The sequence below is a fragment of the Hakea prostrata genome, chromosome 4 (genome assembly GCF_041222555.1).
Source record: "Hakea prostrata isolate BN-2017 chromosome 4, UWA_Hpros_2, whole genome shotgun sequence".
Classification (NCBI taxonomy): Eukaryota; Viridiplantae; Streptophyta; class Magnoliopsida; order Proteales; family Proteaceae; genus Hakea; species Hakea prostrata.
Window position 1 is genome coordinate 2,063,273 of NC_142603.1, and position 20,362 is coordinate 2,083,634.

Genomic DNA, 20,362 nt, shown 5'->3' on the forward strand with positions numbered 1-20,362 from the left:
AGGGATAATAAGGCACAATCTTGGGGAGGGTCTTGATACTCATACGCGTCTCACCATTTGCTACTACTACTAACACTGACTGCAAAATTTCTCAACCGTACCCCTCCCCTCCCCAAAGAAATAACACCAGAACCTCTCCCTAAATACTCAATTCAGTCTACATACCCAAAGTTAATCTCAACTTTCATTTAATCCTCACACAATTAACTTAAGAATACATGACAAACTGTTTCCATGAATAGTACCTGATTGGTTGAATAACAGAAACAAACCACAAGAGCTCTCTCTTTTATCCAGAGAGACTTTCAACAGCATCTACTACTTGACTAAGCAGAACAGAGAAATCAATAAGTGAGAAGCTTCCAAAACTTTATTTTGATAAGAAACTCCTTCCTAATTCTACAAGAAGTAAAGCTTTATTTTGACAAGAAACTCCTTCCTAATTCTACACCAAGTACAAAGCAGCAGCAAAGCAATCTTGTTCCAAGTGAAAACATTTTACCTGTAATGAAACTTCACGAACCATCATTCCCAGGCTGCATAGAACTTGCACTTCCGAATGATAACAAGAAAACGGACAGAAACACCAAGGTTCTCCCAATCCTCAGTCTGCCCTGGACTGACCAGCTCGAGAGGAGAGGATGATACCAACAATAAGCCCATACAGAGCCAATGCTTCGGCGAAGATGAGAATCAAGATCATTCCAACAAAGAGTTTCGGTTGTTGTGCATTAGCCCTGAAAATTTTCAAGGCAAAAATAACTTTAATCTAATGTGGTAACAATATGGATAAGGATCATTCCATTTAATTTACATGGATCAAATCGTGACACTGGACCTTTTCCTTTTTTTAGTTATGGAAAACCATGTTCACCTTCAAGATGGGAGTTAGATCCCACACTATGGTCTTGTAGCAGTATAATATCCATATAACATCATCTAGTAGAATAAGTTCAACTTTAACAATCAGGGCAGAGAACAGATACACATTCTTTATTTACAAATAGAAAGGCCACGGGGCACTACAGATACCCAGACCATGGTTTGACATTTTAAACAAAATATCGAAGTTCTGGCAAAATATTTCAATTCCAATTCAAAACAAAATGACAAGACAAATTCAAAGAATATAACAATTTTTTTCAATTTTATCTAGGTAACATAGTACTAAATTTTCAATTGAAGTTGGTTGAAAAAATAGTAGATTGAGTTGAAGAAAATATACCAAAATTGCAAGAACACTTAAATTTTGCAAAACTTCAAATCATTGAGGTTTCAAACCTCTTGAAACTCTCCTAAATCTCCCACAACAAGGGTGCAAAGAGATCTTTGGGTTCAAATTTCTTAAAAGGTTAGCTTCAGGAAAATCGAATTACCAAACATCGTAGTAACTTAAAAAATAACAGAAGTCCAGAATTCAAGAAAAAGTAACAGCAGTAGTCAGCAACTTGAAAACAAGAAACAACGCTATGATAGTTGGTTCAATCCAATATGAATTCCAAGAACCAGAACTCTCACATTTTTAGTAACTTGAGATCCCCCCCCCCCCCAAAAAAAAAAAAAAAAAGAAGAAGAAAAAGAAAGAAAGAAAGAAACCCCACCAAGGAAAGAGAAAAAGAAAGTCAACAGCAGTTCTTAGATTAGAAAACAAAAAGAATAGAAGTAAAAAGATGATCATGTGGTTAGTTTAGGGATCCTGGATGTGTCTTACTTCTTTTAGGATGTTCCAGAACCTGTAGAATGATGGAAACACTTAAATAATGATGTAGGTTTATGATCAATGAGACTTAAGGTGTATATCATTAATAACAGTAAATGAGAATGACTGAAGTCACGGGAAATAACATGATATTGAACAGGGAATTTTAACGGCTTACCATAAAACAATTTGGTACTCTAATCAATTGACCACTCACCCAATAACTTAAAACATAGAAAGATTTAGAGTGACCATCAATTGATGAATCTAAGATTATGACTGAAATCTCAGAAGTATTGATTCCCAGTTTCCGACAGCAAAATTAGAAGGTAGCACCAGTTAAATACTTCAAGTTTTATTAGAGGGGCTCTGAATTTCAAAAATAAACCTCTAGTTCAAATCAGTTATACAATGGGTCAATCCAAGCTTCTGTTAAAGTATTGTGGTAAAATAGAAATGTCTCACTAGTTCAAATCAGAAGACTAAATTTCTGCAAGAATTTAACAGTGCAACTAAGAATAGAAATGTCTCTGGTAGCCTCAAAAAAAAGAACAGGATTCTGAAATAAAACCCTCCAACTGGCTCACCCAAATAATGAGACACACCAACTGAATCACCAACATCAATCAGTACTGCAACTGAGAACTACAAGTATGACAAAGTCAAAAGTAGCAAAAATAAAAAAGAGATCTCATTGAGAAGAATTTGCCTTCGACCTTTTTTTTATTTATTTATTTATTTATTTTTTTTTTTTGGGGGGGGGGGGGGGTTTGTTTGGAACTCAACTACCAAAGTCAAAACCATGGGGCCTTAAATATTTATGTCTGGTTTATTTCATAAACTAGTTTGTACTCCTATTCCCTCTCTTAGTTAGTTCTACATATCCATAAATACCCTATTTGGGAGAAAGACTGAAATCATCTAGCGAGTGCACCAGAAACATCAAACAAGGTCTAAAACCAGGTTAGATTTTTTTTGGAGGGAATCAGACCTAGCAGTAGTCATCCATTCCTGATTTTGAGGACAACACTAAATAACTCATGATTAAACAGTTGTTGTCCTCTCCTCTACCCTTTATGACAAAAGGATCTCAAACCGATCAAATTGAAGCTGACAGAATCCACTGAAGCTTACATGCTCACAAAGCTCTCCAATGAGGAACTACTAGCTCCCCAATGATTGGTTGTGCCTGCTATTAAATGGCTTTCAGGAAACTCAATTCACCTGTAAGAATGGATTTTTTTGGAAATCTCCGCTTTTGACAGGTTTCAAAAGTTTGTAATTTCCATGCAGAATCTTCAAAGATCAGTTGGTAAAGATCAATGTTTTTGGTAGAATTAATAAAAATCAATTAAAAATTATTATTATATTATTGTATTAATGAATGATTAATATTATTTTATGAATTCTTGGATTGGAAATCTCAGCTTTGATGGGTGTAGAGTGTTCGTGATTCCCATATATGACCTTTGAAGATCAATCAATAATAATTATTACATTATCTTATTAATTAATATTATATTTATGAATGGTAAATTACGATTTTGGGCTTCTTTTTTAATGCCTTAAAAGTCTAATAGTTTGAACGGGAAAGGGTTTTTTAGATAAGAGAAATGTAGCCTGAGTTTGTGCTTTTATAATAGTAGTATGATATGTACACACAAAAAAACACACTAATAAGGTCACACACACAAATGCATTTTTAGTGTATATTCAAATATGAATTATATAATTCACTTTTACATTGCATATTGTCCGGGTCAAACTTGAATAAGTTCCATTTTTCAATTGAAATAAACTAAGTAACCATTAGGTGTACTTAATTATTGAATCTACAAATAAGATGTTGTAATTATTTTAATAGTTGTTATAAAAAATTGTAGCAATGCAATTATTAAAATAAATATTAGTCTAGGTTTTTCTTTGGTAATAAGTATTTCTAGGTAGAATCTAGGGAAATGAATAGCAAATAATAAAGAGTAAATAAGTATATTGAAAATTTACTACCACCAAAGGGTTGGCTTAATTGGCAAATGACCAATGCCTCTAAGTGAAGAGGTCAGGGTTCGACTCATTGATGGTATATATAATATACATACACCAGCAACAAGCTATTGGAGGTGTTTTGGTGATTTCAGAGGGGGAATAGTGCATCTTGTTGATGTTTGTGAGGTAAACTTGTACTTCTTCAAGTCCTATTCTTCTTCTCTCATTATTGCCATAAATCCCAGCTTCTCAAGTTTTAGCCAAGAATTTAAGAAGTGAATTGTGATCCTCATTTTTTACCACCAAACCACCCCCCCCCCAAAAAAAAAAAAAAGAAGGAATTTTTATTCTCATTTGACTTAAGTGGGTTCCTCTCAAAACATACACTGAGGCCATGGCTTAACAGCAAAGCTGCTCCATAGTGACCTAGTGGTTGTGGTTATGAATCAATAAACAACACCTCAACTAAGTGGACTAACACTGCTTACTTTTGCATCCATCCTTAGGCTGCATACTTTAGCATCCATCCATAGGCTGCACAATAATCGAAGGCTTGTGCATCTGGTGTACCCTCTCAGATTTGCATTGCATTTTTGCCCCTTCACTTTGAAGTATTTATACCTAAATTCTGGTGTTGTAATTTTCTCATGGCTGCTCAAATTTAGTTTTATTTATTTATATTTAGCCTTCGGCACTTGCTAATAGTTTTTTGCAAGATATATCTTTAAACAACAAACAGTTGAGAAGGTTTTACTTCTCAGAGATTTCAATGTGTGAACAAGAAAGCTAAACTAAATTCAATTTAGGACAGCTCCTAAGCCCTCGACCTTCCCAAAGTTAAGTTAAAGCTAGATGCAGGGTGAGATTGCAACTGTCAAATTGAATCAACCACAGAAAATATAAATCTTAGGTGCCTCATTCAAGAAAGGAGCCATGATAGACCACATCAATATCACAGAAATACAACATGAATTCCAAATAAAAAATTTTAGTAATGCTAAATCAATAGTGGCATTAGCAACTGAACAATCCCCAAGCCTAGAAGGGTTGAAGTTTTGAGACGGAAGAGAAAACTTCTCAGCTGCAAATATTCAAATTCAATCCAAAGAAGACGGCGCGGGGGAAAAACAAAAACAAAGAGAAACCCAGTAAAAGTTCGATAACTATGTGAATTTTAAATGCACAAATTCAACCCAGCATAGCTTTAAGCATAATCAAAGGCTACCTAGGAACATTTGATAAATAGTTGGAGAAAAACCGTATCACCAAAGAACAGCCAAAAACCAATTGCAACAGACAGGATACCAAATGTCAAAACGAAGGGGAAAAATAAACAGAGATCAGAAAACGATACCTAACTCCAGCGTCGCCAACAATCCCAATCGCCATTCCAGCAGAGAGTCCAGCGAGACCACAAGCAAGACCAGAAGAAAGGTGTGCGTAACCGTCGAAAAGGTAATATGATTTGGCCTTGGGGTTTATTCCAGTACTAATAATGACAGCAATAATCAGCCCATAAATACCTAAAACTCCAGCCATAACGACCGGAACGATCGACTTCATCACAAGCTCTGGCCTCATAACACCCATGGACGCCACACCAACACCACTCTTCGCGGTTCCATAAGCTGCTCCCATACCTGAAACGGCGATTAATCCCAGATCGACGTCAGGAACTCGGAGAATCAATTTCAAAAACCATAAAATCGTTCATAAAAAGAACTAATGGCGATCTAAGAAGCAATTAAAGGTTTGCTTACATGAGAAAACCAGGGCTGCTGCAGCACCGAGGAAGCCGAAAAACGGTGCAGTTTCATCGCCGCTGAAAGTAGATGACATTTTCTGAAGAAATTAAGATCGGATCTTAAAACTCTTTAAATTCCCTGTGATCTGTAGAGAATTGAGTCTGGAACCTGCTTCCTCCACCTCTTTCTCACGCAGCGCTTCTCTTCTTCGAGGCAGATTTAGAATTAGATTCTTTTATAGCACGCACGCACATCTACTTCTCCAATATAATATCGACGCCGAAGGTAAAATAATTACAGGAAGAACTCACGCAGCTCCTGCGCCCCAGATACAAGAAGCGTAAAATTACTTTTAAAGACATCCACCCAAAAAAGAGAAATTATTTATATTTTTTCTATGTTCAGTAATTATTTTCTTCTCATATAGATCAGCCGTTAAGACCTTTGAACTTTTAACGAAAAAAAGTCAAAAAACACCGATCGTATCATTATATATATATATATATATATATATATAATAAAAGAAAATATGAATATCTATTTCAATTTGATTTATCCACATTATAATCAACCTACTTCCTCACCCTAACATCAGAAGTTAGTCAGTTGGCAAAAATTGATACCACTTAATGAAGAAATCACAAATTTGACCCTCCCTAATAATATATGTGATAGTCTAACATGAAAAAAAAGTTAACCGTTGTTAAGAAGTATGAGAAACTCCCATGTCCCATGAATTGGAAAACAAAGAATCCCTCAATCACAGGTATTGAAGCTTCTAACTGAATCCAAGAAAGGCTTTTTGTGACAGCTAATGTTCAATCATAAAATCATGTGAGTTGTGAAGAAGAAACATATAGGGGATTCAAAACTGAGTTCAAATCTTGTAGTTGTATTGATAATTCGACCAAATGTTTCATTGGCTTTTTAGGAATTTGATCTCATTCTTCGCAGTCTGGGCTTAGATGATCTTAGAACTTCGACACATGTGCAATTTGACGAATAACAAATTCAGATCATATTAATGACATGACCAGCAAATCACTAGTTATTCTGTCATCGTTCTTACCAAAAAGAAGAAGAAAAAAAAAAGGTAATTCTATCGTCCATGGTGATACTTTAGCTCAAGTAGCCATCAAAGGACGAAATGGAAAATAGAAGAGAAACATGTACTTCAAGCACATTCAGGAGCTTCACTAGAGTCCCAAACCCAAGTGAGACTGGCATAAATATTATACAGAAAGCGCCGCTCGGTCATCCATCTTGATTTGCATTTAGTACACCGCAAACTTGAATGTTGTGCATTTAATGCATAGCACCTGCTGCCAACGGTCGTGATCAAAATCTCAACCAAGATTTCAATCTCGACCATCCGTCTCACAAGTGGTTAAAAACGAGACAGACGATCGAAATCAAAATCGAACCCCTGATTTAGGATATTAAACATAAAACTTTTCCATTATTTAAAAATCAATCCAGCTTCAGTACAACGAGGTCTCACACCAGTGCCGAGGTACAAGTGTACAACCTAGTTCCCATGCCTGAAGCGCCAAGAACAGGAATGGTACTATATTCCAACACACCACAAATTTATGACTGAACCAGATTGACCCGAACGAATGAATATGGCATCAAGCAACCAATTAGTCTCAAGGGGTCATTTAGTCTGGATGGGATTCTTCTAGGTAACACACAACAGGAAAAAGCTTTAATGGATGCAATGTTTTGTTATATCCACTAATAATTCATATGCCAAAGCTTGTACTCCCGACCGACGGTTTATCTCCACACACACACACACACAAAGACTCCTAGCAAAGCAGGTTTCAAGTTGCAAGTCTACAGCAATGAAGAGTCGTTTTACAGAATACATTCTACAGCAGAGTTGATTGAATGCATACCATGCACTAGAAATTCTGGGAGTAGACTCTTTGAGTCTAGAAAATTCTTGAGTGATACATACGGCAAATTCAGAGAACTGATATCAAACACAACCATCTCCCCTAGGGCTCTAAACAACAGACTCAGAAATCAAATATAATTTCACCGCCATTTTTTACACATCCAACATTATAAGAAGTAATCTACATCCCAAAAGACAAAAAGAAACCTAAAACATCAGGTCTTGTCAACAACGAAAGACATCTTCATCCCAAGAAGAATGAAGACAGGCTGCATTTTAACAAATATGGAATATGAGTTCAACCTTAGTTATCTTCCAGTAAACATCTATAGGTGGCACATGGATATGATCAAATTTTCTAGCAAAGCACTTGCTATTTTGTCTTGGGAATGTGGGGGGGGGGGGGGGGGGGGGGTTCTTTTCTTTTCTTTTTTTGGGTGGAAAGAGGAGAGAAGAGGGGGGGGGGGGGGGAGGTGTTGTCGGTGTTTAGAGAGTTTACCAAAGTCTATATATGAGCCTTTTATGCAGGAGCCCTGAAATTCCGTTTACCAAATGAAGAAATAAATTAGATACAATCTGGCATTCTTAGTCCGGAATGAAAAAACAGTTGAAGTAAAATGTCTAACAGGTAATAAACTTGCATGTTACGCTCAAGATATTTCAAAAAAAAAAAAAAATCTGGATTTCACTGTAGGGCATGAACAATGTTTGAAATGCCAATATCATGAAACAAATTAGAATGGCGACTTTAAGAGACACATCATATAAAGAAACACAAGACAAGCTAGAAGATTAAAAAAGTGGCCAAGAAGTACTTGAAAATACTAAAGTAAATATACAAAAGAAGTTTTCAGGCAAAACATTAAATAAATAATATGTAAATGTAAACTACATAGTGAGAAAAAGACAACAAAATAAAATGAGACAAATACATTCAATTGACTATATACAAAAAGAGTGGGGATTCTTAATGGTACTGAAGAAGTAATAACAAGACCTTTTTAGGTACTGTACAGATATGATGTGTATGTGTTAGTATCATCATATACTTCAAACATTGAATATGAAGACAATGTATTTTAATGTGTCAATTCAATATCTATCCCACATCTGATAAATAGTATAAACAGGGAACACAAAAGTAAATTTGCAGTAGTATCCTTCTAGTGATAGCTTACTTACCAGTATCAGAATTGTGATAACTTACCAGTATCGAAACTGTCGAGCAATGAAGATTTGACTCCCATAAGATTGACATAGAAATAACACCCCTCCGTGCAATCTGCCCAAAGAAGAGAATGGAGTTGCAAAAGCTCCAAACATTCTTCCAGTTTGGCAGCCAAATTAATACAGACCATTTCTTCAGTAACCACAAACAAATTTACAAAGACCAGCTGCTAATTTAGAAGCGTCTACATGAGCACAAGAGAACAGGAAAATTGTTAACAGGAAGTTTTTCTCAGGTTAGAAATAATCTTGAGCTGTACAAAAATTAAATGAAAAAAGGGGAGATTAAAGATCTAATATCTCATTTGAGAATCCCCAGATAAAAAATAGGGTTCAATCTTTTGTATGTCAAAAAAAGGAAAATGGATCTCTGATGGGTAGGAAAACTGCCGCTGCCAGTAAGTCAATGTTTATACACAGGAGGCATCTAATGCTCTTTCACCTTCACTGTAAACCTCTCGAGGCCAAATTTGCAAGTGCCCACGTTTGTGCATAATGAAAGGATCTGCCGGAGCTGAATGAATGGAGATGGGCATGGATCTCAAAGAAATAGGCTCTTCCCCTATTTTCAATTTGCACCGCAGTCATTGGATCGTTGACTGTTCATGGGGCAGATAATCACATCTTTTAAACATGCCCCGTCCAACAAATGCCATGTTCAAGCAATTGAGAAGGAATCAAGGGCACACCTTGATTTCTCATTGAGCAGGGTGCCATAAACCGTTGGACATCCCAGTTAATCCTCAGACTCATGATTTAGCAACGGGCTTCATCGCCATATGCCTCTCAATCAATTTGTCCACAAAGGGACGTATCTGCAATTCAAAAAAAGAATATATTGACAATGCTACCAACCAAAGAAATTATCTAGTAGAGAACTATAAATTCTTTTCAGCACATAGAACAAACACCAACAAGAGGAAGCACAAGAAATAAGCATCCCAAATTAAATTAAATAAACACAGAAACATACATACCTTATTCCTCCTCTTGAGGTCAAGGAACTCAGAAACAGTCATTGCTTTCTCTGCATCAGTTGCCTGCTCCATCACCTGACCAAACCAAAGAAAAATTAACATAATCAGAAAGATAACCAGTTTAAATCCTTCACAATAAAGAGAAATATGTAATCATCAAAATTTGGAGGAGCCCAAAAAGGAATAGTGGCTGAGTAAATGATCATGAGCAAAACCTTAGTTGCACTTTTCTTCATTATTGACTTGTAACCTTCCTTATCAATCTTCCTTGCTTTATATAGAGGCATGAGCAATGATGCCACATAATCCGCAACGGCCTGTTTAATACGCTCAACTCCTCTTCGCTGATTGTCCACCAACAGCTTGCTTTCTGAGAGACGTGAAGCTGAGCTTTCTTCTGCCTGTTTCTCACCCTTTCTAGCGTGCAGTTTTGTGGCTGTGTTTGAGTCCTCTTCATCCCTTACAAATTCAGTTGAATGATAGAATTCATAATCAGCAGCTGCTGCTTGGGACTGCCACCTCTCAATGGCATGAGAGTCTTTCACCCCTCCACTACCAGCAGTGTCCACCCATGCCTTTGAAAAGTTACTATCAATGGCTACACTTTCCCCAGAATGCTCTCCAAGATTTTGTTGGTATGCGACCTCATTAGAGTAGCTCCTTTGTGTATAGTTATCACCTGACATTTTTGAACCATCAAGGTTTGCACAGGTGGCAGAGAAATCCACAGACCAGTTCTTAACTCTGCAATTCCTGGAGTCTATTTCTGATATACAATCTTGCCTTCCCAAAACACCCCCTGACCACTTCTTCCTCCTAAGCTCTGACTCATCCATCTGCGCATATTGTTCACGCCTAGCAAATTTGTGAAATGAAGGTATCTTTGGAAGTTCGCGTAATGTGCTGCAATCTGCTTCTGAAGATGCATATGCCTGCAAGATAAAGCGATACTTAAATTTTCCACTCAAAATATACATATATATATATATATATTTATTTATATCAACATGTCCATAATGAAAGCAACTGAGGAAAGGGAAAATGAATTTGGAGGAGAATAAAAAAGTATGTATTAAGGTACTGGGAAGTGAGACACATAACAGCAGTACAAGCAACACACATGGTTGCATTAAAACCACAAAAGCAATCTAGTACACAAATTATCAAGGTGATGTCCTCGGCAGAAAAACCACATAATCGGATAGTAAGGACCATCACATATAATGCATCAGAAAAAAAAAACCACGGAAGGAATCAAGCAAGTGATCCAAATAACGATTCCTCATACACCCAGGGATGATCAACATGGGTGTCTTACTCACAAAAAAGGGACCCCAGTGGAGAAACAGACAATTTCCACTAGATAATCATCTATATTAAGCAGCGAAAGATTTACAACTGTAATTAGGACAAAATGGAGGGGAGGGGGGGAATCAGACCTTTGCAGCTTCAAGTGCAGCAGCACGAGCAGCTTCAGCAGCTGCAAAGGCAGCAGCTTCTTCTTCAGACACGGCAACACTGCTGTCCTCAACCTTAGAATCCAACCCCTGTACAACGCCTTCTGATCGTGATGAAACCTCTGATTTTGAGTCAGTAACCAATTCCAATTTGGATGGTTTGCTGTTCATCTTCTTATTATTCTTACTATTTATATTGGACGGAGCTCCTGATGAAGGAATCTCTGAGCCACCTCTATATTCGGTGCCATTGCGTAAAGATGGTTTTCCTAAACTTGAATCCTTCAATGACTTTGCCTTTGCCTTCGATGAATCCAGAGCAGTTGCTTGCCTAAGTAATTTCAATCCACCATTGGTAGCCTTCTCCTTGCGAAACACTTCAATCCACATGCTGACCAACTGACTTGCCACAGCACGAATATCACGGCTCGTATGTACACAGACTTTTTCCTTAACTGTCTTTCCTATACCTAAAGCAGTAAAGGAATAGAGAAGACAGTAACAAATTGCCATAAGTCTTCCAGTATTAACAAAAGCAAAACTGAATTACATTAGAGACTCCAGACAGGCAAGGAAAACTATAATGCAGTGTGTAACAGATGTGTGCAGAAATGCAGCTACCACATCATACTGGATTATAACTACCCCAGGCATGTAATATGTAAGATGCCCACTGGGTGGTGGGGTCAGTGAGGTATCCACTGCATCTGGTTCCCAGCTGCTGCGGAATCTGGGGGCAATAAGGTATGCAGCCTTCACCCACTTTGTGGATGCTACTTCTAAAACTCTGACCACTCGGTCAAAATGGAGCAACCTTGGCCAAGGTCCTCAGTATATGCATACAGAATGGGTAAAGTTAATTCAAGCAATGCCGTTAAAAAGAATATCCGATTGCTTTGCCAACTCCACATACAAAGTTTCCGATATCTATAAAAGTTAAAATCCATAAAAACTTTTAGTCAATGCAACCCCACCCCCCCCCCCCCCAAAAAAAAAATTTGTATTGTTAGGGATTCACCAAATCCAACTTCATGCCTGTCGGATTCTGTTTTCCACATCCATATATTGGGTATGGTGAAAGAACATGAGTCTATAGAAGAAGAAAAAAATGAAAACAGGTGTCGAAACGCTTGGTTTTTCATGTCTCACCCAAACAAAAGAACTATACACACACTTACCTGATAAACGGACAGCAAGCAGATCAGTTGACACACGCACAAGAAGGCGAACACAATGACGGAGCAGTTGAGTTCCATCTTTTCCCATTGAATCCTGTTAAAATTGAAGAAACATTGTCTCAGCCTTTGTGTTTTCAGTTGAAACCATGAACAGTGAAAAAATAATAAGGGAAGAAAAAGAGGCGGGGCAGGTGCAATACTTAATCAACTAGACTCAATTAACAAGTTACCAGTATCCATGAGTTCAGTGTGCTAAGTCCTTCTTTAGTCCCAGCAAAAGACTTCAGGACTTCAACAGGAAGATTCAATAATTCCTTCACCAAGTGTAAACGCCCGGCATTAGTTTTAGCACTGAAGAACATATCCTTTAGCAAACCTTCCTTAGTCAACATCTTTGCTCCATCCAATGAGCTCTTGTATAGGATACCAGAGAGTTCAAATGCCTCAAGTCTCCTCAACATGTCTCTCAATTCATTTTCTCCAGTATCTAATTGTCTCTGGGCAGCTGCCATTGCTTCCACTTCAGCTGTGTAATCATTTCCGGTACTCAAGATGTCAATTATGCGTACGGCCTCTCTTAAGCCACTCAACATTGCACCACCAACAGTGTCTGGATACTCTTTGCAGGTAGCTTCACCAGCAAAAAATAAACAGTTCTCAACAGGCCTACCCAAGATGTCATAGTCCTCCCCTGATGATCCAACAGCAACATAGGAGTAAGCACCCTGGCTGAAAGGATCCATGCCCCAATTTGTCACTACTGATGCGACTGGGTCAGGTACTAAGGCCTCCCCAAAAAGTTTACGGAGAACCCTTACAGCACGATTCACATGATCAAATGAGCTCATATTTTGTCCATCTAATGCTGCCTTACCAACCACAAGTACTATAAGAACAGGAGCTCCAACAGTCTTCTTGACATTCCAGAACATAAAGTATTGGCCCCTCCGATCTTTTTCCTCAGCAGTTACTCCAAAGTAATCAACAGTATCATCCCAAAAGACTTCTGGAAATTCTAAGACCACTTTGTTAAGAACACCAAAACCAAGCCTTTGGATAGAAGATTTTTTCCAATCAGGAAGGGCTGGAGAAAATTTAATGGTATCTGCTTTTAAGCACCCCAAAGGAACAGTGATCAGAACAGCATCTCCTACAAACTCGCTTCCATTTGAGGTGGATACTTTGACTTTGCTCCACTGTTCACAATTTTCTCCAGAGTCATTTGCTCTATAAGTAATTTCCTTCACCACATGATTCAAGAGAACATTGACCCCTTTCCCTAAAGATTCAATGACAGTGCTGTAACCCCCTTTGATCATACAATGTGCCCCTCCAAATCCTCCATAAAATTCATCCTGATTCCAGTAAGGAAGAGACACTGACTTGAGCATAGTAGCACAACCGTACTCCAGGTGGGCAAAGTGCCAATCCATTACTCTCCTCTCGAGAGGACTCAAAACATCATCTTCAGAATTTGGTTTATCTTGGTTTTCAGTTGTTTCAGTGGAATCATCCACTGATGTATGCAATTGAAAACTTTCAGCATCTGAAACTGGTCGAGCCATACGGCGCTTCCTTAGGGCATATTCTAAGCCATCTTCAAGTGACATCCGCATAGCAAGTTCACCCTTCTGAGCAACAAGAACTAACATGTCATCGAGTAGGCTGTTATATTCTGCTTCAAGAGCATCATCCAAATCTGCAGGTACTTTCTGGCCTGTTACAATATCATAAAGTGGGCAGCCACTGTTCAACAGTGTCAACTCAAGACCCAACTGAGCACAGACCAATGTGGATGGATCTGGTCTTCTTTCAGTAGCCACATCAGCCTCAACACCAGTAATAATGCTGGCCCCAAGATCCACAGGAACAGAGAGAGATGAACGGTCTGTATAAACACGACCTCCCATCCTATTTCTAGCCTCAAGAACTGTAACAGAGAAGCCTTGTCGCTGCAAATGACGAGCTGCAGTCAAGCCAGCTGGGCCAGCTCCCACAACAATGATTCTCTTGCAATTTTCTGAATTACATTGCATGCCATCGCTTACCTCTACAGAATGAATCACAGCAGATTTAACCCCGCATGAGTCCCTTAACGGCTCCGTAGCTAAAATAGTATCTGGTCCACCATCCACTATATCACTAGATGTATCAATACTCAAAGCATCCACACAACCATTGGCATTTCCATTATCAACAAGGAGTTCTTCTGGCTCAAGAGTAGATAACTCACCGCCCACAGTTTGCACATGTGGCTTTCCATTATCAGTGGCTTCTGGGATTAGTTTTGCATCATCAAGAAACAAATTATTCTTCGACTCATTATGATTTTCAGAATACTTAACCTGACCAAGAATAAAGGCAACTCCATCCTCTGAATCAGCAACTTGGGGTCCCACCCTCTGATCCAGGATCTTTTCGTCTGAAAGTTTATAATGGTCTTTAGCATGAGGATCTGCTTTACCCTTTTCAGAAGCAACTCCAATATTGATGTAACCCTGTTCAAGACTAGTCAGGAGTTGCAACTTGCAAGGTAGAAAACTACAAAAATGACGATTAATACCCCTCAAAAAGGAAAAGTTCAATACCAGACAGACAAGAGGCTTAAGCACGAGAACATATTAATGTTCACCCAATTCAATCCATAATTAGAGATAAAAATCCATAACAAAGAAATAAACTTACACTCTGGTCCAAAAATGAATATATTTCCCTAATGAGAGATGCACGTGGTATCTCCTCCTTGGAAGGAACATCGGTAACTCCACAATCTTTGAGAGGCAAGATGCGAGTCATATCTTTACTCCAAAGGCCTAGAATTAGATTCCTGCATGAGAATGATCATCAAGCTACAGATAAAAAAACTACAAGCATGGCATAGAGTTATCGCTCAAAATGTGCTTTTCACATGAACATCCAACAAAGTGAGTGTTCTCCATGAGTCCTGACAATTTTCATCAACAAAATCACCACAAGTGCATTAAAAGTTTCATTGTTGACGCATTTCTCATTAAGCATGCATTTGACCTAGTTTATATAACCCCTGTAAATACATATTATATGCATATGGATGTTAATCCATACATTTGATCTATTCTATAGGCATCCATACACATTCTTACACTACATCATTTTTATAATAAATTAGCATTACCTAATTTATATAAAAAGACATGCAGATTTCAATCTTCAATCTCCAACCACTGTAACTGAAAAGTTTCAAATCTTCTAGAAGGGTAGGAAGTTAAATTAATGGTCTTTAACCACATAGCTTACTTGGATAAGTGTGCTTCTAGACTAGGATTCTAACAGAGTGTCTTAATTAATGGCTACCAATATCTTAGATCTCCCAAGGGATAATGATGTAGTGATGCTAGATACAAGTATGGAGGCACCTTTTTAAGTCCTCGGTTCTTCTTTTTATGTCAAGCTTGGTGAGTGGCAAACAATCTCCTTTACGCGTAATATACAGCTCCCCAATTTTGTATGGCCATCAAATCCTTCCCTTTTCTGGGAGACTGTTCTTCCCTCCCAACAGGGTAAATAAATATCCAAATTACCCGAGGGGGGGGGGGGGGGGGCAAGACATTTCATGATCAGGGTTACTTGGAAAATGCACCAAAAAAGGTCATGCATCAATCCAGAACACCATGCCATCTCCAACTCAGTCAAGCAAAATGCCAATAAACTGGAGGAAAAAAATAAAGTATATCAACCCTAATATTCTGATTACATCACATCATACCACAACACTAACAAGGTAAATTAGAAGACTAAATGACTTCGGCTGCAGATAATAGAAATTCACATCACTAGAGGTGGAGCAAAACTATTACTACCATAGTTTTTTGAGACACTAAATGGAACCTTTTGGCAACCACAAGAAAGATGAAGTTTTCAGAGCATAAAAGGCGTGCAAAACCAGTGCCCAAAAATTGAAAGCCAATAAAGGAGATTTGCTTGCCTGAATAACAGAAGAAACACAATCCCCCAACAAACTTGAAAGATGCAAAACAACTATAACACAGGAAGCAGAACCACAAAGTAGTCAAAAGGCTTTAGATGTGAGAGAAGATAACAAACCTGCATTCCAGGTACTCTTGAAGCCCACCTCTGCGCCTTAGGACCTCCTTGAATTTAATTTTCTCAACTGGACCAGCAGCACGAGCTTTCAACCCAGCTGCTACTGCTGCTGCACCACCATCAGCCGCTGAAACTGTAAGTGATGGAGAATTGGATTTGTCTTTGATACTAGAAGGCCGATCACCATCATAAACACGGTTGCTATCTGAAAGCCCTTGCTCACACATAAGAACCTGCCAATCATTATCCCCTTCATAAGCCATATCTCCATGCCTACGCTTCTTAATCTTGCGCATGGCCCGCTGCAGCAGTGAAAGTTTTTCATCTTTCTTTCCACGATCCAGTGTTTCTTCTGCATCATCAGGATAAATTTCTTCTGGATGTATGGATGCAGAGCAGGTTTCCTTGGGTTCTTCCTTCACACTCAGAGAATCACCATTTGGAACATTTATCACTTTTAGGGCTTCATTTAAAGGTTGATATTGCTTCTCAATACAGGTACCAGAACCACTCATAGGCCCATCTGAGAATTGATTGAAAGTGGCTGGTTCTTCCTTCCTATGATCTACAGCAAGAAAAGAATCAGATTTTCTAGCCATGTCAGCAAGCAGAGTAGCTGGACTTAAACCACAATCAGATCGAGAGGTATCTTCTGCACGCATAGAGATAGAATCATGGTAGCAATCCACAGATGCATGCAGAGCTTTATTTGGAAGATCATATGGACTGTAAGTTCCTTCTTTCCGTATAGAACCGGGAGAATAGGAAGATGGATGGAGTTGAACATGCTGATCTTTTGAAAACATCTCAGGACTTTGATCAGGCTCGTCTTGAGGTTTTCGGATGTCCTCCAACTTCATTAAGGAACTTTCCAAACCTCCATTGACTGAAGGAACTAGTTCAGTAGATCTTGTCCTTTCCCCATTCTGAGTTTCACACGTTGCAGAAGGAAACTGTTCAACTTGTTCACTTAATTCACAGAAGGTACTTCCAGAAGGCTGGTTCAAACAATCACTATGTTCAACAATGTTCTCTTTACATGTTTCTTCCAAGGACCTCGTCAATTGGTCATCTGTAGAACAAGAAACTAGAGTTTCTTTTACTGGAGTCTGCAAGGATAGGCAGCAAACTTCGTGAACTGCATTTGACTGCATCAGTTTTGCTTCAGACTCAATTCTTAATTTTCCAGAAACATCATGCACCCAGTCACTGTCTTTCACCTTTGTGCACTGCTTTAACCCACACTGCAACCTCTGAGTTTCCCCAGTAAGCCTTTGGACAGAAGCAGCGCAAGACCCTTGGACAATGTCGTGTTCATCAGAAGCACCATAAGAAAGTTGGTTTGAATTATCATTATTCCCTGGAATCTCTGTATAATTATCCAAGTGGGCAGTTGAAGCAGTTTCTTCGCCGCATCTCTCTGATTGATATTCTGGATTATCACGAATTCCCTCAGTGGATGTATAACATTTACTATCATTACATCTCACTACGTCAATCTCAGAAGCAGAAGCAAGCTCTTGAGCTAAACAAGATACTGAGTTCCCTTGGATTGACCCAAACGATGTACTTGTACCAGCACCAGATCTGTGAGTTTCCAGTGTCTCATTTTGAACAACTGGATCTATTTGACTTCTCTGTGAAATCCCACTATCAACCTTGTCAATTTTCTTGGCCAACTTTGCACTTGACTTGGAGCGTGATCTCCTGCCAATCATGGATGAAAGATCCTCTGAAACCTCAGGAATTGGAACAGCCCTAGGTTTTCTACCACGACCCTTTGACCTGTTCTTCAATCCCACATTCAAAGACAAATTCAAGCCACCAATACTAGTTGCAGGGCTTTCCTCGACCAGCTTCTCAGGTGATTTTGTTTCTGCAGCCTTAAGAATCACAGGTTCGCTAGAAGGTTGATCCAGCAATACCCCCTCTCTCAAAACAGAAACATCTACCTTTCCCCTACCAGATCCGCTATTTTTACCCATCTTTGGGCCCTTCAACTTCTTCCTGAAACTAGCCAAGGTATCATCCATATCCTCACCTCCAACCATAGATTCCTCTGCCCTAATCTCTACTTGTTCAACCTCGCCTACATTAAGTCCAGGCTTTGCCCTTTTAGGGTTCCGAGGCTTTTTCAGTTTGAAAAGAGACCCAATGGGTTCATCATCACCATCTGAATTGACTTGAACTTGAATAATCTTCGATCTCCTCTTCGAAGCAGATTTATTTGCTTCTCCATCCATATTGGTATTTCTTGCCCTAGCTCCCGAAGACAGCAAGTCTCCTTCCAACCCTAACGTACCACTGAAGTTCGACCCCACATGCAATCCTTCTATTGATTTAGAACACAATCCCTCACTTGCTATCCCTTCATCATTCATATGGTTTCTGTTCTTCAACCAAACCACAGCACCACCATTAACCATCAAACATACACGAGAATGTTAACATCCATCACACAGATATACAGAAAGATTAAACAAACTCAAACAACAAAATTAGATCGTTTGCAAGAGTCAATTCGCCATGCAAGGGCTGTCGAGGGTTTCTCTTTTACTGTACAACAAAATACAGAAGGGGAAATTCTTATGAAAAAATAAAACACCCAAAAATTAGAAGTCCCAAAGGTTCCCTTACAGTGAATAGAGGGATTTGAAAAGCCGCACCTGCACAAGTTCAAGCGTCGAAGCTCCGGTAATGGTGTCGCTCGTGGATCTGCCGAAACCGGGGGAAGTGCCGAGTGCGCACGTTAGCTTATTCCACGGCGAAATGGTTTTGGCCTAGCCGGTCTAAATAATGCGCCAACGAATTAAAACGTGGATGGGCCGCTTGATCGCGCGAACTGCTCTTTTGAGCTTCTTTTATTTCTCCCTTCTAGTCTGCAAATTCTAGCTGCTTTTGACTCCCATAAGGCAATGATTTTGGTGTCTATCCATTCAAAAAATATATATTTACATGTTTACTTAAAAAGAAAAAGAATTTTTCTGACCATGTAACAAGAGAATGAGACACTTCCCCCACAATCTCTTTCTTCCTTTGTGATAATTCAGACACTGTGTCTCTCCTCTTTCCTCATCGACGCTATTGGTTAATTGTCTGTATATTTTCGACTATGTCAGGACCCATTTCCCTTAGTATATTAAGAAATATCACTCCATTAGCATAAGAGTAACTTGCAATTAGATAGGTTGTATCGAACAATAATATTTTTTGAAACGTGCGATTAGGGAACATAGTGAGCAGTGAGTAGGCTCGCTCTACTTGAACTGAAGTAACTTGTAGCAGGACATGCATGTTTAGTCAATTGATAGATTTGTTATCTTTTCTTGAAAATGTTTGAATTGGGGATAAGAAGAGTGTTGACAGCGAAAAAAATTCCCAAATCTTGGTGACCAAAGTCAAAAGGCTGTTAAATGTTATTCCGTTAATGTTGTTATTGAAAGATAAATATAAGGAGGGAAATTACAAATTACGTTGTTGTATAACTAACTCCAGGACATTCAAAATCTCGTTTGAAACAATAATGCTATTTGGTCACGTGATCAAGCTTAAGAGCGGCTCACATGCCTAAACAACTATCTTACCTCCATAAACGAGATTTTAAATGTTCAAACTCATATCAGGCGAAGCTCTTAACGAGATCTAGTACATAAACGAGATTTTGAATGTTAAAAATGAGTTTATTAAGAAATATCACTCATAAACGAGATTTTGAATGTTCAAACTCATATCAGGCGAAGCTCACATGCAAGTTCTCAAGGCCCCAATAACGATCACTTTCCCTTATTGCTTATTGCATTTTAGAATACAATTCGTTAGATCTAGTACTTTTTTTTGTTATGATATAAATTTCATATTTAAGAAAAACAAAATGTAGATTAGGGATAATGAATATGATAGTTTTGATAGTTTTCTATCCTAATAGATGACAGAGGAGAACACATCTAGTACATGATGCAATTGTATTAGAAGAAGCTCTAAGGAAATTTGAACTTTTGACTCCTTAATTATGATATGTTCGCCTTTGTCAACTAACTCATCCCTTGGGATTGACGTGGACAACTTTAATTCATTAATCTCTCACAAATTAGTTCTAAACTAGATGTT

The 20,362-nt window shown here is 38.5% G+C and overlaps 2 protein-coding genes across 8 annotated transcripts; both read right to left on the reverse strand.

Moving 5' to 3' along the window:
- Positions 1–253: 253 nt before the first annotated feature.
- LOC149017013 (V-type proton ATPase 16 kDa proteolipid subunit) lies at positions 254–5,651 on the reverse strand. The gene is made up of 3 exons (XM_089151320.1): positions 5,446–5,651; positions 5,040–5,325; positions 254–737 (listed from the first exon to the last, which is right to left on the reverse strand). The coding sequence occupies exons 1-3, from the start codon at positions 5,522–5,524 to the stop codon at positions 605–607; spliced, it is 498 nt and encodes a 165-aa protein (XP_089007446.1). The 5' UTR covers positions 5,525–5,651; the 3' UTR covers positions 254–604.
- A 14-nt stretch (positions 5,652–5,665) lies between these two features.
- Positions 5,666–19,130, reverse strand: LDL3 (LSD1-like 3). 7 transcript variants are annotated; one of them, XR_016172754.1, is made up of 11 exons: positions 18,922–19,130; positions 16,256–18,811; positions 14,858–14,999; positions 12,403–14,670; positions 12,173–12,266; positions 10,977–11,464; positions 9,753–10,469; positions 9,538–9,612; positions 8,541–9,375; positions 7,833–7,866; positions 5,666–5,748 (listed from the first exon to the last, which is right to left on the reverse strand). XR_016172754.1 is itself a non-coding variant. In XM_089151317.1 (9 exons), the coding sequence occupies exons 2-9, from the start codon at positions 18,634–18,636 to the stop codon at positions 9,310–9,312; spliced, it is 6,231 nt and encodes a 2,076-aa protein (XP_089007443.1). In that variant the 5' UTR covers positions 18,637–18,643; positions 18,922–19,130; the 3' UTR covers positions 7,807–9,309. The 7 variants fall into 7 exon arrangements, 3 of the variants coding, with proteins under 3 accessions (XP_089007443.1, XP_089007442.1, XP_089007444.1); XR_016172753.1 differs by lacking the exon at positions 5,666–5,748 and adding an exon at positions 5,819–7,602; XR_016172752.1 differs by having other exon boundaries at positions 7,833–9,375.
- Between the last annotated feature and the right edge of the window lie 1,232 nt (positions 19,131–20,362).